At 42.2% G+C, this 18181-nt stretch overlaps 1 protein-coding gene across 4 annotated transcripts in view; it reads left to right on the plus strand.

The window, feature by feature from the left end:
• The window catches only part of ZDHHC3 (zDHHC palmitoyltransferase 3), a 78351-nt gene that overhangs the window by 27784 nt on the left and 32386 nt on the right, over window positions 1-18181 (plus strand). For all 4 annotated transcript variants that reach the window (XM_089687462.1, XM_089687465.1, XM_089687476.1 and 1 more), the window contains exons 3-4: window positions 1101-1225; window positions 17705-17801. In XM_089687462.1, the coding sequence (XP_089543588.1) occupies window positions 1101-1225; window positions 17705-17801 (222 nt within the window). The remainder of the gene's footprint in view (window positions 1-1100; window positions 1226-17704; window positions 17802-18181) is intronic.

Raw genomic sequence — 18181 nt, forward strand, 5'->3', positions numbered from 1 at the left:
GGAAGATAGAGGCCACTGTCAATGCTGCAGAAAATTTTCTGTACCCTTCCCCAGATCTGTGCCTTGATACAATTCTGTCTCGGAGGTCTACAGACAATTCCTTGGACTTCATGGCTTGGTTTGTGCTCTGACATGCACTGCTAACTGTGGGACCTTATACAGACAGGTTTATGCCTTTCCTAATCATGTCCAATCAACTGAATTTCCAACAGGTGGACTCCAATCAAGTTGTGGAAACATCTCAAGGATGATCAGTGGGAACTGGATGCACCAGAGCTCAATTTTGAGTGTTATGGCAAAGGCTGTGAATACTTATGTACATGTGGGTTTTTTTATTTTTAATGAATTGCAAACATTTCAAAACAAACTTCTTTCACGTTGTCATTATGGGGTATTGTTTGTAGAATGTTGAGGAAAAAAATTAATTTAATCCATTTTGGAGTAAGGCTGTAACATAACAAAATGTGGCAAAAGTTAAGCGCTGTGAATACTTTCTGGATGCACTGTATATAATCCCTTGCTCCATAGAGTGGATCTTCCCCTTCAAAACAAAGTTCCCTCCTCCGTTACAAAAACATTGCTATTTTTTTTTCCCCACTTTTTAAATTCGTTTATTATTTTTGGTCCTGCCACCGTGCACAAAACTTGCCTAGGCGAATGGTGTGCACTGTGTGCCCTGTGCCTCCTGGGATATGCATGCCAAATATCTCAGGAAGCATGGGCTTTCATTCAGAAAGGGATAAGGGGCTGTGCCTAATGGCACATCGTTGGGAGGCCCGCTGGCTGAACACAGAAGAGCTGGCAGCCTCACAATGACATCACACTAAAATATGGCGATACAAACCTGAGCAGTGGAAGAAGAGAAGATAATCTCAGTAGGAAAGGATCAACTGGGTGGGTGAGTATCTAAACTGTGCAGAACCCACAACCTGGTAAGCAGGGGTTAAAAAAATAATTTGGTGGGGGTGGGGATAAAGATCCGCTTTAAAAGTTTCTTATAGCTTTTAGCCTGGAATGACTGGCTTCACATTGAGTTTTCTACTTATTTGTCTACCTTGTATGTATAGTTACAAAGTATGTGATGAATGCATTTATTTTAGGGTGCTGTACCCAAAGGAAATGCCACAAAGGAATTCATTGAAAGCTTGCAGTTGAAACCAGGGCAGGTGGTTTACAAGTGTCCGAAATGTTGTAGCATCAAGCCGGACAGGGCTCATCACTGCAGGTACTGTTTTACCTTAACATCACTATACCACATCCTTATACTGAAGGGAGGAATGTCTTGTTATCATGACACAATACATCTTGGGATAATGGGCATTAGTAAATCAGAGCTTTCACTCTTAATTCCTAAGAAGATTTAAAGAACACCACAATTAGAATTTTGCTTGATAAAATATATTCAGTATTTTGTAGTTGAGACACACCTTAAAGATGAACAGAAAATTGCAACTGTGACTGAGACACACCTTTTAAGTAAGATCAGAAAATTACATCTCTTTAGCAGTTAACACAGGAAATACATTTATAGCTTATCTAAAGCCAAAACGTTTTAATTTGTTTTAAGTTTTGTATAGATTAGGACTAATAAATATGGAACAGTGCTACCTGCACTAAAACTACCACACCACAATATGTGTCACTCATATAAAAGTGCAATATCACAACCTTTTATTCTGCATACAATGCTCAAAAAAAAAAAAAAAAAAGTGCAATAAATAATCAACATGCTAATATTCAGTGCAGAGGATCAAAAGGGCAAAAAAATCACTGTGCAAGTGACCATATTCAAACTTATTTGAATGCAAATATCATATAACTCCTTATTTATTATAGTGTCCATTGAATATATAAAAACTATAAAACAGTCCACCAGTGAAAAGAAAACTTTTGAATCTTCTCATAACACCCCCAAACTAGTGCTATTCCACCACCAAATGAATTGAATGAACTCACCAGAGAGATTTCAGTCAAATCATAAACCAGCATGTTGCCCTGGGAGTCTCACTGTCTTATAGCCTCAGGCTTCTCAGAACAGCAGACTCATATCTCTCACTCGCTCAAAAGGAAAAGAAGAGGGGAGCTTCCACAGTGTAAAACCATCAGGCTAATTTATTGTATAAAACCCACATTGTAAAATGTCGATTATTTATTGCACTTTTTTGAGCACATTGCACTTAAATTAGTATATGGCAATGTTATATATAATTTGTATATTTTTTTTATGCACGCTATAAGAATATTTTTGGAGAGTATTTTATGCAGAATAGATGTTGTAGTTTTGCACATTGCACTTTTATGTAAGTGACATATATTGTGGTGTTGTGGCTTTAGTGCAGGTAGCACTGTTCCATATTTATTAGTCTTGATTGGTGATGGTTACATCATTTAGAATAGCAGCTGCCGGGAGCGATGAGATCAGTATTTTTCAGTTTGAAGCACTTTTTTGCCTATGGGGCAGTGTGTAATAATATATTTACTGTGTATAGATTAGGAAAGAGTTGGCGCCCTTCAGGCTGTTGTCAGAGTCCCCAGTGGGAAGAAATACCATCTCTATTTGTTTTTATGAAAGTGAGGAAAAATCTAAAAAAGCTTAATAGGGGTAAAAATCTTCCATTGGGGATGCCAATTTGTGTTGTTAAGAACTGTCTATGGAGATGTCCCTTACTTTGGAAACATTTTTTGTCACTTCTGTGCCTGTGAGATAGGAGGTGAAGGTAATTCTTCCCAATGAGACAAATACCAAAACGCTAACCAAGTTGTAATCATTCTGTACTCTGTCCAAAGCTAAAAAAAAGAAAAAAAAACAGCAAAGAAAAAAAAAAAAATTAGATATGCTTTATGATTTGGTGTAATGCTCCTAGGTTTACACAGGTTAGTTTTAGCATTGGGTCATATTGACAGTGGATGCTGATGCTTTTTAGGCATTTCAATAGAGTTGGGCTAAAGAAGTAGTAAAGTCTAAAGAAAAAAAAAATCCTTGCCCCTGCAAGTTACAACAGAGCCAAAAGCGGAAGTTCTGCTTTTTTTGCATCCTCAACCAACATCCCTCACCCACCTTCATTGCCATATTTGGTACTTTTAGGGAAGTGGGGGGAGTGGGTACCAGGTTTTAGAGGCACCCACTCCCACTGCCAGTCAGATCACCGCGACGATCTCTGTGGAAGTTTGGCCCCCTTCTCCTCCCTCCTGCAGCCTTCTGGGACACCTCACAGGTCCCAGAAGACTACGGGACCATTCACAAACCACAGCGTGGCCCGCGCATGCATAGTACATAAATGTCTTTGAAGCCAAAAAAGACTTCACTGCTGGTTTCCCTTACCTAAGGTGTCGGTGCCTGCACCCAAAGCCGACTGAAGAATCGGCTCGGGTGAGAAGATCGCTGGATCCCTGGGCAGGTAAATGTTCTATATTAAAAGTCTGCCGCTACAGTATTTTTTGGGAGGAGACTGGAGTTCCTCTTTAAGGGCATAATGTGCTAGTATGCATCGCATACTGGCACATTGTGAATGAATTGCCTTAAAACAAAGTCTTCAAGCTATGCGCTGTCATCTCTGGCAGGGCTCCATCTTCACCCGGTCTTCCTTCTAGGTTCACAGGCTCCAAATGTTTTACTGAACAACAATGAATTAAATTCCACACATGTGCACAGGAGCCATGATCGCAGCATAGCACTCTGAAGGGCTGCATACTTGCGTACTTCAGAGCACAGGGCGCATGCGCTGGTGATGCCACTGGCTGCAGAAATAGTGAATATCTCCTAAACAATGCATGTATGCAATTCACCGAGGTACAAGTCACCGAGCAATGTTTTACTACTGTTTTAAGAGTAAGTTACTAAATCTTGTAAATGGGCCTGTTAGCTCCTAGACTGCAATCCCTGGCTTTTAAATTCAACATATATGCAAGTACCTTTTAGCTTAACATTACATTTATGTAGGTAGAGGAGAGATCTCTAGTGCAGGTCAACCCCACATTCCGTTACTGCCTAAACAAGGCCATCGTTGTCCCCTTCCCACTCTTTTGTGATCCAGATGCTCACAAAGATTATTTCAGTCATGCCAATATATCAGTTGTGCTATGCCATGCCATTTCATGTGTATGCATAACCTGATGTAATCTCTATAATTTTGTTTTTATCCTATAACAGTAACTTTCATGCTCCTAACATATGTAATTCAGAATGGTAGCTTTTCAATGCTTTTGGTGAAATAGATTTAGGCACTGCCAATAAAAATGTTTACACGTTTATTTCTTTTTTTTATGCATGAAAAACTGAAATACATGTCTATTGATGTCCCAGGGCTTAAAATTTCGAGTCTAGACCTACTAGCCAGGCACAAACCTTACTCTCCAGCAGTTGCCCCACCCAACCTTGCCCAGGTCTACCTCCAACCCCATCCCTGGCCAGTCCTCCAACCCCGCCCCCAGCCCTGCCCCCAACCACGCCCCCTTAAAGCTTAAAAGTAGAAAACATACATGGTGTGCATATCCGGACAGTCTGTAATAATTACAAACTGTCAGGATATGCACACAGTGTATGTTTTCTACTTTTAAGTCATACATTGTTGTACTGCAGCTCAACCTCTCAACCTCTTTCGATTCTTTTTATCAAAAAATAATTTGTTGCAATAAACATTTATTGTTTTATACCTGTGTACACACTTTTTTTGCCTTTCAAAATCCCAGAGGGATATTTCCATAGTTGTCTGTTTCAATATTTAGGATGTTGGCAAAAACAGTGTAAATGGTGGGGCATTGTACCCAATTTCCTAGTCTTTGTAATCTCACCAGGCCAGACACAGACAACAGTGAAATACATAAGTTCTAGCCCTTTCATTGTAACTGTGACAATGAGTAATGACCTGTAGTGTGCATGCAAGCAGCTCACCTTAAGCTGGCCATACAGAAGTCATTTTCCCCCAAAGTGGTGGAGAGCTGGCCTCATGTCCCCCGCGGCGGCAAAGAAGAAACCGGAAGTCGGAAACCAGCAGTCGGCTTCACAACGAGGCTTGGAGCGCAAGTGGAACGCAAATCGATCAGCGGGGCCTGCGGATCGCATTGCAAGCCACCCACTCCATTGCAAGCCACCTGCTCCATCTGTGCTCGCCACAAAGGAATTTTCCCTCACACTTGGCGAGTGGAAATTTCACGCCTTGTCCTAGATATCAATGCAAAGAAATGTGTAGAAAGTATAGTACTCTCTCTGCACAGAATAACCAACAATGCAAGAGGATTTCTCAATAAATTTAAAAAAAATCTGGGGTGAATAGGTTTTTTTCCACAACTCATGTGAGCAGCCAAACTCATATTTTTTCCTCTTTGGTGATATGACCATGGTTTCTCTGCATATAGCCATTCCTCATTTGATTTTAATATCTTTTACCCCAAAACAACTCTCAATGTCCTGACTTTGAAGTGATTGTAAATGTCGGTTCACACTACTGCGACCTGGCGATTTGCTGGTGACTTGAGTATTGCTTTGATCCGACTTCAGGGATGTGGAAATTTTATAAAAACTACTTGTCCAGATCCAGGAACTAAATCGGTGTCCCAATCTACTTGTCCCGAATGACAATCTACTTGTCCTGATAAAAAAAATAAGCAATTTTAATTAAAACCATATTTAAATCTGAGGTTTTAGGAAATTCTGGGACTTTTAAAATCCAAAGGGGCTCTATGACTAATTGGGTGCTCGTCAGGGAAGGGAAGTGTCGGGCTTATCCTTTTTCCTTTTTGATGCCAGAGCCATTTTTGCATTTTTTGCACACGTTTAAAAAATTATTTTAGGCTTGAAGATTACACAAAACCCTCAAACATTATATATTTTCTGAAGGCAAAGACCCTAGAGAATAAAATAGTGGTAGTTCCAATTTTTTTATGTCGCACAATATTATTGCAAAGGTCTAGGAAATGCAAAATTTCAGTAAAAAATACACAAATTAATTTTAGGGCACAAAAAGCAATAAATTACCCTTATATTTTTTATAAAATATAAAAGGTGAGGTTCCATTGAGTAAAGAGATATCCAACATGTCAAACCTTAAATATGCATGCGCCCGTGAAATGGCGACAAACTTCAGTACCTTATATTTTCTATAGGCGACCCTTTTAAAGCCTCTCTTATACAGTATCAGTACAGTTATACAGAAGTGAGTACACCCCTCAAATTTTTGTTATATCTTTTCATGTGACAACACTGAAGAAATGACACTTTGCTCCAATGTAAAGTAGTGTACAGCTTGTATAACAGTGTAAACTTGCAGTCCCCTCAAAATAACGCAACACACAGCCATTAATGTATAAACCGCTGGCAACAAAAGTGAGTACACCCCTAAGTGAAAATTTCCAAAGTGGGCCCAATTAGCCATTTTCCCTCCCTGGTGTCATGTGACTCGTTGGTGTTACAAGGTCTCAGGTGTGAATGGGGAGCAGGTGTGTTAAATTTGGTGTTATCCCTCTCAATCTCTCCTACTGGTCACTGGAAGTTCAACATGGCACCTCATGGCAAAGAACTCTCTGAGGATCTGAAAAAAAGAATTGTTGCTCTACATAAAGATGGCCTAGGTTATAAGAAGATTGCCAAGACCCTGAAACTGAGCTGCAGCACGGTGGCCAAGACCATACAGCGGTTTAACAGGACAGGTTCCACTCAGAACAGACCTTGCTATGGTCGACCAAAGAAGTTGAGTGCACGTGCTCAGCGTCATATCCAAAGGTTGTCTTTGGGAAATAGATGTATGAGTGAGGTTGAAGGGGTGGTGGGGTTAGACATTTATGGCTGTGTGTTGTTATTTTGAGGAGACGGCAAATTTACACTGTTACACAAGCTGTACACTCACTACTTTACATTGTAGCAAAGTGTCATTTCTTCAGTATTGTCACATGAAAAGGTATAATAAAATATTTACAGAAATATGAGGGGTGTACTCACTTCTGTGAGATACTGTAGGTCACAGTATAGTGTTACGGAGGATGTCTCATGCTAGAATTATTGCTCTCATTCTGGCATGTATGGCGATATGTAACATATGTATCGCAATGAACATTTTCATGCATCGGCTCCCCGGCATGCAATTTTACTTTTGTACGTGCGTAAATGTGTGGGTGGGGCTCAATTTTTTTATTGGAGGGGATTTTATGTGCTTGGGTGCAACTTTTTTGGTGAAAGGTTCTCTTTGATGAGACATCCAGGGTCTAAAAGACCCTGCATGTCTCCCCTGTGCTCCCCTGAATGTAATGCAGTATACATCAGGAGGTTCACACAGGGGGTGGAGGCTGGCACCGTGGTGGACTGTGTGGATGCAATCGGGCAGCAGCGCTGCCATCCGAATGCTTTCACCTGACAGGTGAGCCCTGTTGCTTGCCTGCAGCAGGGCTAAATGTTGAACAAAGCTACCTGCCTGACGCCCGGAACTACGTGTCCCGAGCGTCGGGTGATATAAATTCAACATCCCTGGTCTTTCAAGCTATATGACTTTGTCTGTGGTCGATGAGAACATCAGCTATAGGTAGTCTTCCTGTAATGTCAGATACAAATCACATCAATATAGCTGAGGATCCACCCTGGAGGCAACTTCCATTAAAGTCTATCGGCACAAGTCACCTTGAAGTAACACAGGAACCTTTTTTATAGTCAGAGCAACTTCAGTAGTGCTAATTAAGACATCCTCTTTGACTAACATGAGATTTCACATGTCATGCAACTTGGGGTCTCACAAGTCAGATCCCAAGTTGTGGAAGTGTGAACCGATCCTAAAGGTTAAAATACATTTTATGTTTTAAAAAGAACAAACATGTCATACTTACCTGCTCTGTGCAATGGTTTTGCACAGAGCAGTCTCTATCCTCCTCTACTGGGGTCCCCTGCCAATGCTCCTCACCGAGTGCCCATCATAGCAAGCCGCTTGGTATGGGACACTCGTACATGCTAACTCCTGAGTCCTGCTGTGCGTGTCCATAAGGAAAGTGTGGGGCTCAGCTCTGTTGTCCGCTCCCTCCTCAGTGGCTATTATTGATAGCAGTGGGAGGCAATTTTTCCCACTGCTGTGTCTCAGCAAATGAGGAGGTAGAGAGCCGAGAGAGCCTCTGCTCTTGTGCATATTGCTGGATCACGATCAGACACAGGTAAGTATACGGGGGGAGCTGGAGGAAGAAGTTTTTTTACCTTAATGCAGAGAATGCATTAGGGTAAGAAATGTTCTGCCTTTACAACCACTTTAAATAATGATCTTTATTTCTCAGCAGCAGCTGCATGCATTCTATGCAGAATTCTTGATGAAGCACAGAGCCGTTTTATTCTGTCCGGTGTTAGTTGTTCATGTATAATCTACCATTTCCAATCCTGTCATAATTAGCAGCATGTTATATGTTTATGCTAACTTACTCTTGTCTTTTGTATGTTCTGACATCAGATGACATGTACCTGTGCACCTCAATTTTCTTAGTAAAGTATATTATAACCGTTACTGTCATGGACTCAACACCCCCCTTCCCTATCCTGAACTTTGGTTAAGTGCAATAAATGTTGGAACATGTAGTTTAGACCCCATGGCTACATCATAGAACTGAGATATTGTCAGCTATGGCATTCCCTTCTCTGGACCAGTGCTACTCAAATCATATAGTGGCTGTTATAAATTACTGGAAACATTCTTTTTATTTACACATGTGGGATTAGAGATATATATTTCTTATTTTATTTTACCTTCAATTATAAATGCAAGAAACCTATTTATTATGTGGGTGGTATGAAAAGAGGCTGAGGTTCAACGGTAAATTATGGTGGCATCCCTGTTGTCATAAAGAAAATACCTGCCAGATAGTTCTTAAAGCAGAACTTACATTAAAATGCAAAATATGGCAATTTAGTAGCCCCCACCTCTCCCTTTAAAAACCTAAAGTAAAAATTAAAAAGGGCAAGAAAGTTCTTTACACCCTAGCTTCCTAGCTGCTTCCCCATTGTGACAGCTAGCGCCCGGCCGCATCACTCATTCACAGAATACTGCCTTTGTGGCTGTTGGCTTGTAGTTCTCAATGAACTGCCTCAGCACTGTGGAGCGCCGTGGCAGTTCATTGAGTCTTCCTGACAGCGTCTGCCTGCCCATACTAGAAGTACAGGCATACAGATGTACTGACAGGTCTGCAGAAGACCTGCTTGGCACCAACGATGTGCTGGTCACTGATGCAATGCTTTAGAGGCTCAAGAAACAAAAAATAAAATATTTTTCCTGCAAAAAAAATGTGCATTTATTATTTTTTGTTAAAGGTGAACGTATCCTTTAAGAGGTGAGTCACCAGCCATTTCAATTAGCAATAATGAAGGATTTAAGGATTAGGGTTTAGCCAGTATACTTAAATGCCTGGAAACCGATTTACTGACGAGTATGTATCAATCTAATCTGCTTTGTCTAGTTTTAGTGATTTAAATGTTTAAAATGTCATCAATACTGGGAATTCGATGACATCAAAACTATGCTAACTGGATGCTTGTGTGATTCTCTCTTAAGCCTGGTTCACAGAGGAAAAAAAAAAAGGCGTAACAAAAAGTGTATCATGGATTAATATCTTGTAGCGGATGCTTAGATGAGCCACATACAGGGTAACGGGTATCATGAAGGTTTCAGAATGGAGAGGCACAGAGATTTGTATTTATTGGCAGGCAAGTAACTGCTTTTGTTACAAATGCAACTACATTTGTTGGCTAATTGGCCAGTTTACTTTTTTTTTTTAATTAATTACCTAGGATTAGGATCACATTCCTTGCAAATGATGGACATATAATATCTGTCTATTTGCAAATATGCTTTTTGCTATAAAATATTAATCTTTGGTAAAGTTGTCGCAGGTCCCCAGAGCATTTCCCAAAATGTGCGGGACAGGTAAGCTACCTCTTCTTCTTTTTTTTTTTTTTTTTTTGTTTTCTCTCAGAAGAGGAAAAACAAAATACAGGTTTTTTTTTTAGGGAAAAAAGGAAAGCTTCTTGGTGCAATTGGCCAATATACCACCAGGGGGAGAGCTCACAACATTTAGCTCAGGAAAATCTATGCCTGTCTGCTGTTTCTGGGTGGACAACTAAAAGGAGCCTTTTTTAAAGAATGCAGCCATGGGTGAGCGCTCATTCAGCGAGCATACGTTTGTACAAAGATCGCGTGCGCATGTGCAGTAGTGACCGGAAACGGAAGTCGGCCATGTTTATTTATCAAGGAACGTGGGCTGCTGCTGCTGGTGGATTCCTGTGGCTGGGACACAGAACAGGCTTTCAGTGGGGCACTTGAGTTTTCCCTTCGGAGGAAGCAGTATTGGTCGGTCAGTCAGTCAGGAGGCTGCTTCTGGAGGCTCGTGACTTCAGCAGATTGCATAGAGTGTTTTGTTAGCACACTACCTGCGTAGCTGTATCTTGTTTTCTGTGTTTACTACTGGAAGGTCAACAGGTTTTAAAGCGGAGTTCCACTCACCCTGTCAAAAAAAGTCAGCAGCTACAAAAACTATAGCTACTGACTTTTAAAAAACAGCCACTTACCTGTCCCTCGGTGTGTTTCCCGTAGCCCGTTTTACCGGCCGTCCTGTATTCCAGGAGGCCGGCATCTTCAGTGTAGGCACCCAGCTGTGCAGCTTGTGGCTTCACAGCCGGATACCCACTGCGCATGCGCAAGTAGCGCTGCACTTCATGAATGAACCTGTAGTCTTCTGGGACCTGTCACGTGTCCCAAAAGACTACAGGAAGGACGCCTTCTGCTTCCGATCACCTAGGCAATCAGACCGGAAGTGGGAGCAGTTACCTGTCAAATTTGGGTACCCGCTCCCCCCCCGCCCCCCAAAGGTGCCAATCCTTAATGGGGAGTGGGGGAGCTGTCCTTTAAGCGGAACTTCCCCTTTTAGGTGGAGCTCTGCTTTAACGCTAAGTGAAGTAATGTCTTCCAGAAAGCCAAAATGGGGAGGCATAGCATAAAGAGGGCACTGATGTAATGCCATGAGGTCCTGAGGAACCTAGCTGGATGTCCACTGTACTATCCTCTCTTGAGAGGCCAGAAGCAACTAGACAATCTGAGCCACTGCGTTTATCTGGCAAAGTGGCTACGACTGGGGTGTCTGCATTGGCATATGTAACCAAGGATGATCTTGCTTCAGCCTTAGCAAGTTTGGAGAATAAAATCTCAGGGATGATGGCGTCTGTTTCTCAAGGGATTAAAATCCCCGTAATTAGAACCACCAATCCTGGAGCAGGAATGGGTGGAGCCTGAGGATGTGGAAGAGCTGGAAGAAGGTCAGGCAGTGGAGTCTGTCTGAAGAGTTACATCCTGAAGAGAAGCAAGCAGTCTTTGCCTCTCAATCTCAGAGGTTATTAGTCCAGGACCTCACTGATGTGGTACGATCTGGGTTCAGGCTACCTCCAATAGAAACCTCTGAGGTTACTTATTCTTCCCTGGGCTCTTGAAACCTCTACAGAGTACTCTGCCCTTTCCAGTGCATCCTCTTATGGAGCAGATTATGTATGCTGACTGAGATTACCCAGACAGGGTTTTTGTTCCACCAAAGAGGTTTTCTTTTTTTTACCCCATGGAAGAGAAGTTTAAGAAGTGGGGTATGCCTGTAGTGGATGCGGCTGTTTCATCCCTGAATAAGCCTTTACCATGTCCCGTGGATAATGTTCAGGTCTTCAAGGATTCAGCAGATAAGCTGGAGCCTCCCCTTAAAGCCTCCTTCTCCCTGGCAGGTTCTGCCACACAGCCAGCAGTGGTAGCTATTGGCATCTGACCGTGTCCAAACGATTGCTTGGAAGACCATCGGTGCAGGGAAAATATTTGGCCAATGATTTGGAGGATGTTCCACGTGCTATTTTTTTTTTCTTTTTTTTTTTCGCAGTTGATGCTCTTAAGGATTCAATTCAGCAAATTGCTTGCATGGCCCTCTATTCAGTACACATGTGCAGGGTTTTGTGGCTAAAGAGTTGGTTGGCCATGCAAAAAGTTGTTGGTAGGTTTTCCCTTTTATAGGGAGCGATTTGTTTGGGGAAGATTTGGACAAATATCCAAAAGATTTCAGGGGGAAAGAGTTCTCTCTTTAAAAGGAAGTCCAAGCGCCCTTCTTTTAAGGGGTCATAGACTTCGGTTGCTGGCTCCTCATCTACCAGTTGTTTCGCTGTACATAGGCCCCAGCCTCCAGGGGTAGAACTCAGAATTGGAACCTAAGGAGGCCCTGGGTATAAAAGTCAGCCAAGGCAGATCTAAAGTCCGCCTCCTTTGAAGGGGTGCCCCCACTCGTTCCAGTGGGGGGAAGGCTTTTGAATTTTGTTCCTGCCTGGAGGGCTCTAATCCAAGACAAGAGGGTAATTTCCATGGTGTCTCTGTGGTACAGACTAGAATTTCAGATCTTCCCCTCTCCCCGGTTTCTAAAGTCAAATGTACCGGTGAATCCAGAGAAAAGAAAAGCTTTGTTATAGGTACTCGATCGCCTGTTGTCTCAGGGGGTGATCACAGAGGTTCCAGTGGACGAAAGGTTTCATGCTTTTATTAAAACCTGTTCACAGTCCCAAAGCCAAATGGGGATGTAAGGCCCATTTTGGACCTCAAGGTTCTGAATCCGTTTTTAAATGTTCAGTTTTTTTCATATGGAATCTGTGCGGTCAATAGTGGCCCCTTTACAGGAAGGAGATTTTTTAGCATACATAGACATTAAGGATACATACCTACATGTGCCAATATTCATTCATTCTTTCATCACCAAAGATTTCTGCAGTTTGAAGTAGGGGCTTGGCATTTCCAGTTCATAACATTACTGTTTGGGCTGGCCACAGCTCCTCGTGTTTTCACAAAATGCTTGCTCTTGTGTTGGAGCTACTCAGGGGGGTTTTGGTCATAGGTTATCTAGACAATCTCTAGCTCAGAGGTTGGTCAGTGCCAGGTCTGAAGCAGGATGTGGCCCTTACGATGCAGATCCTGGAACAGCTGGGCTGGGTGCTCAACGTTGAGATGTCAGCCTTTGAGCCAGTACAGAGCCAGGAGTATTTGGGGATAGTCCTAGACACGGTTCAGGCAAAGGTTTTTCTGCCTCCAAGGAAGCGTTGCACCCTGAGGAATGAGGTCTGCAGTTAAGAGCCAAGAGGTATCCTTCAATTTGCCTCTGTATGAGGTTGCTGGGGCAGATGATGTCCTCGTTCGAGGCGATTCCCTAGGCACAGTTCCACTCCAGACTGCTGAAAAGGAACATTCTGACTGTTTGGAACAAGAAGGTTCTGGTCCTGGATTACCATATGTCTCTGTCTCCCGAGGTACTGCAAAGCCTGAATTGGTGGTTGATGACTCAGAATTTGGAGAGAGGGAAATCCTTTTGTCCGGTGGTGGGGAAGTTGGTAGCCACTGATGCAAGCCTCTCAGGTTGGGGGGCTGTCCTGGAGGAGGCCACAGTTTAGGGAACATGGCTGCCATGAGAGAGGGTTCTACCTATCAATTTCCAGGAACTCCAAGCAGTGAGGCTGGCTCTTAGGTATTGGACATCCAGGCTTCAGGGTTGGCCAGTAAGGATTCCATCTGACAATGCCACAGCAGTGGCATACATAAACTGCCAGGGTGGTACCAAGAGCCGAAGGGTTCAGGAGGAAGTAAATTACATTCTGACCTGGGCAGAGAGATATGTTCCAAATTTGTCAGCGGTGTTTATCCAGGGGTAGAGAATCGGCAGGCATATCAACTCAGTTGCAGACAGTTGAGTCCTGAAGAGTGGGCAATCTGGCATCAGGTTTTTGGTCCTGTTTGTGCCCCAGAACATTGACATTTGTACGCAGACATAGTGAAGCTGGCAGTAGGCGGGCCATGGTCCCTGCCCTTTCAGCAAGACCTGCTGTCTCAAGGACCTATATTGCACCGAGCTTTACAGTTGTTAAATTTGACGGCAAGGCTATTGAGACCCAGATCCTGAAGGATAGGGGAGTATCGGGTTCTGTCATCCTCGATTTGTTGAGCGCTAGAAAGGTAGTTTCTAGGAACATTTATTACAGAACTTGGGAAGCTTACATTTCCTGGTGTGAGGTCTGGAAATAGCATCCATGTAAATATGTAATTGAAGAAATGACAGGACCTTACTAATCAGGTCTGGAAAATAATTTTGATGTTTGTACTAAGGGCCAGGTTTCCGCATTGGATATTTTTTTCCAAAGGCCTATTGCATCTCATTCTCTAGTGTGTACCTTTTTGCAAGGAGTAATGTATATAGCGCCACCTGTTAGACTACCTTTATGTCTGTGGAATCTGAACTCGGTCTTGGAAGTTTTGCAGAAACCACCATTTGAACCTATTAGGGAGATTGCCACTAGAAACAAAACCTTCCAAGTCAACAGGACTAGTGTAATCACTTCCGCAAGAAGGGTGTCAGAACTGGCAGCTCTTTTTCTGGTTTTGCATCAGGATAAGGTGGTATTGTGACCTCCAGCCGTTTTTTTTTTTTTTTTTTTTTTTTTTTAGCAAAAGTGGTTTCTAGTTTTCATGTTAATCAGGGCATTCTTCTGCCTTCATTCTTTCGTAAGCCTCAGTCAGCAAGAGAGAGATATTTGCATACTTTGGATATGGTACACACTATAGGGGTCTTCCTGAAATTGTTGGCACAGGCCAGTAAGTCGGAGGCTCTTTTTGTGCTACCTGAAGGGCCCAGGAAGGGCAGGCGGCATCCAAGGTGACAATTTCACATTGGATCATCCAGTTGATTATTCAAGCCTATGGTTTGAAGGGTAAGGCCCCATCCTTTGGGTGAAAGCACACTTTACCAGGAGTGTGGGGACATCTTGGGCGATCTGCCATCAGGCGTCAGTTGCTCAGATTTGCAAGGCCGCTATATGGGCTTCGGTTCACATATTCACAAGGTTTTACCCGATGAATGTCAGAGCTGCAGAGGACTCTGCCTTTAGCCACAGCGTATTACGAACGGCTGAGTAGGGATTGTTGGTGGTGCCTATCATGGTGTCACTCAAAATTTCTTATTGCTTTGGGACATACCAAATAGTCATAAATAGCCTGCTCTGTGTCCCGTGATTTACAATAAAGAAAATTGGATTTTTCTATATACTTGCATGTAAATTCCATTTCTTGGAGTACATCTCGGAACACACCAGTCCCACCCCTCTTTCTGGAATTTCATTGCTTGCTACAAAAATGTAAGTACTTCCTGTGTAGGAGGGGTTATATAAGGGAGGACTTCTCTGATTCGTCCGGCCAGTGTCCATTCACCTATAGGTGGCATATAACCCACATAGTCATGAATAGCCTGCTCTGTGTCTAGTGATGTGATGTACTTTAAGAAATTGGTTTTACAGGTAAGTATATAGAAAAAAAATCCAATTTTTATTCTTGGTGTCAGAAAAGTTCATCAGAAGTGATTCCTGCTTATAGCATAGGAATGAGGCAGTGGACAGAAATTACACTTAGTGCTCTGGATTGAAACAAGCAAACACTGTAGAGGGATATGTTTTTGTTCAGATTTCATATCTGAGGTTTATAACCACTTTAATAGTAACCCTATTATCGTAATAAATTTATGAGTGCAGTGTTTGTTTAAAATGCTTAATTCAGTCAGCTGCTGAGAGAGCAATTACACTGCACAATGCAAATAGGCTATTCACATTGCAATGGAATTTTCTCCTTGCAGGGAAATTATCCCATTGTTTATTGCAGGGTTTGACACATCCCAGGAACCAGGTAGCCATGATGACTAGAAATGGTGTCCTGGTGCCTGGATTCACACACTGACTCCCATTGACTTCAATGCAAAATTACTTTCCATTGGCTTCAATGCAAAAACGCCTCCCATTAACTTCAATGCAAAAACGCCTGTCATTTGCAATCCTATGTGACCACTTATTTCTGCATGCCATTCTACTCTATCATTTGCGAGTCTGTAATCCACAGATACGAACTCGCATAGGAACCTTTTCATAATGGCACTCAAAACACAGTGCGTGTGGATCACATCTGTGTGCACCACCTCAATAGGAACACATAATATCTGGCCTGCCATGCGAATATGTGAGTTTGAAAACGTATCAATAATCGCATATGTGTGAACCAGGGTGGCCCCATTCACACCTGGGTATTTTGGGATCGTGCCAGAATCGCTGTGATTGCAAAACGTAGGTTCAGGTGCCATTATTTTCAATGGCACCTAAAACGTGGTGCGGCTTTGTTGTGATTATCGTGCAGCAAATCACATCGCGTGAAGCTTTTCTCCAAAAATTCGCCTTGTCCCGGGCGCTGACAACCCATGCTACGCTAAAAAAAAAAAAAAATGGCTCCAAACTTTTTTAGCTGGCTCCTAGAGTCAACGCAAATTTGGCAAGCCCTGGTTTAGTGAATTCGCTGGAAATTTACTTAGCGTGGAATGCCCAATCACATGCATGTAGAAAAATGAATGGTGGAAGTCAGCAGAGCTCTGCCTCTCTTACTAGCTGATGCGAGAGGTACAAGGTCTTTGGTGAACCCTTTTTAGTTTTACACCCAGGATCTTAGAGTGGTAAAGGTTTCTGCATTATCATGCTAGCAGACCTCTGGTTGATTGTAAGGCTGTGTGTAGATGATTTTTTTCCAGGTGGATTCCACTTGCATTTGAAGTCAGTTTTAGATGCTTTTGCGACCAATTAAAGTTTGACAGCTGCATTTGACCTGCGGGTGACTTTCTTGCTTGCATATGACCTTCTTGTAAGCTGCATCAACTTGCTTCAAGCTCCTTTTGAATTCCTATTACATTTATGGGGCGTGGCAAGGGGGGAACCAAAAAGAAGAGGATCTGGGCTGCTCTGTGCAGAATGATTACACACAGCAGGTAAGTATAAAGGAGTTAGAGAGTCAGACTTTCTTTGCAAATTGACAGGCCTTATTACAGTTTAATGTAGATATTGTACATTGTGGCAGGCGGTAGTTAACTCAAGAGCAAACATTATATTGCATTTTACCAATTCTTAGATGTGATGGCCATTAGTTTTCTTTTTTCAGGCTTTCTTTCTTTTTTTTTAATCTGGTGATCTGGCCAACAAGTCTATTGTTTTTCAAAAGCTTAAGCTCTCCAGAAGAATGTATCCGCTCACATGGATGAGACAGACCATTTAATACGGGCAGGGGTGCTTACAGTGGTGTAGGTTCTAGAACCTTAATGACAAAAGGAAAAAACAACTGTTTGCTGTATAAAGTGTGAGCTGGAGTTTGGCTTCAATTTTGGTACAGTTTTTAAATCTGCTAGTACATTTAACACTACCCTCCTCCAGACTGACAATGCAGCTGTCTGCCTTGCCCCCTGTGCTCTTTCATCCAGAGTGGGGGCACTCTAATACAAGAGGCCGGATTACCAGGTGAAAACAGAGGGTAAAAAACAAATAAACAAAACTGATGCAGCCACCACATAATGATTGGTAAGGTGCAATATATTAAATTTTTGGTTTTGGGTTTAATACTGCTTTAAAATCTTATACTGTCCCCACTAAACACATATAGAAAGGATATAGTAATTTATAGACTTTTAGGCTATAGAGCCATTATTCTGTACTGGTATGTTTTCATACTAGACTGTTTATTACTACTTATGCTACTTTTTATTTCCAGCTTAGCATTTCCAATGAGTTTTAGATGTCAGGCCCTGCTGAAAGTATTTGCTAATGTGTTGTAGCAATGCTCAATAAGGTTTGTCTCCATCCAGAATAATCTTATATATTCTTTTCTTTTTCCAGTGTTTGCAAGAGATGCATTAGAAAAATGGATCACCATTGTCCTTGGGTCAACAACTGTGTGGGAGAAAACAACCAGAAATTTTTTGTCTTGTTTACTGTGAGTATTGGCATCAGAGTCTCAGTTTCGGTTGTAGCTAATAAATGTATGTAGGCAAAACATTTATAAATGCACATAAACATACATGCATGAAAGTACATGCATGTACCAACTTCTAGAAAATGTATTTTACTAGGAAATAGCCATTGGGACACCAATGGATTCAGGTGTTCCAAACACCTCCATTGTCACAGGTGTATAAACTCAAGCACCTATGCATGCAGGTTGCTTCTATAAACATTTGTGGAAGAATGGGTTGCTCTGAGGAGCTCAGTAAATTCAAGCGTGGTATCACGATAGGTTGCTACCTGTGCAATAAGTCCATCCATGAAATTTCCTTGCTACTAAATATTCCACTGTCAACTGTTAGTGGTACTATA

This window comes from Staurois parvus, unplaced genomic scaffold (assembly GCF_062004578.1).
Source record: "Staurois parvus isolate SC_StPar_1 unplaced genomic scaffold, SC_StPar_1.0 ptg000020l, whole genome shotgun sequence".
Classification (NCBI taxonomy): domain Eukaryota; kingdom Metazoa; phylum Chordata; class Amphibia; order Anura; family Ranidae; genus Staurois; species Staurois parvus.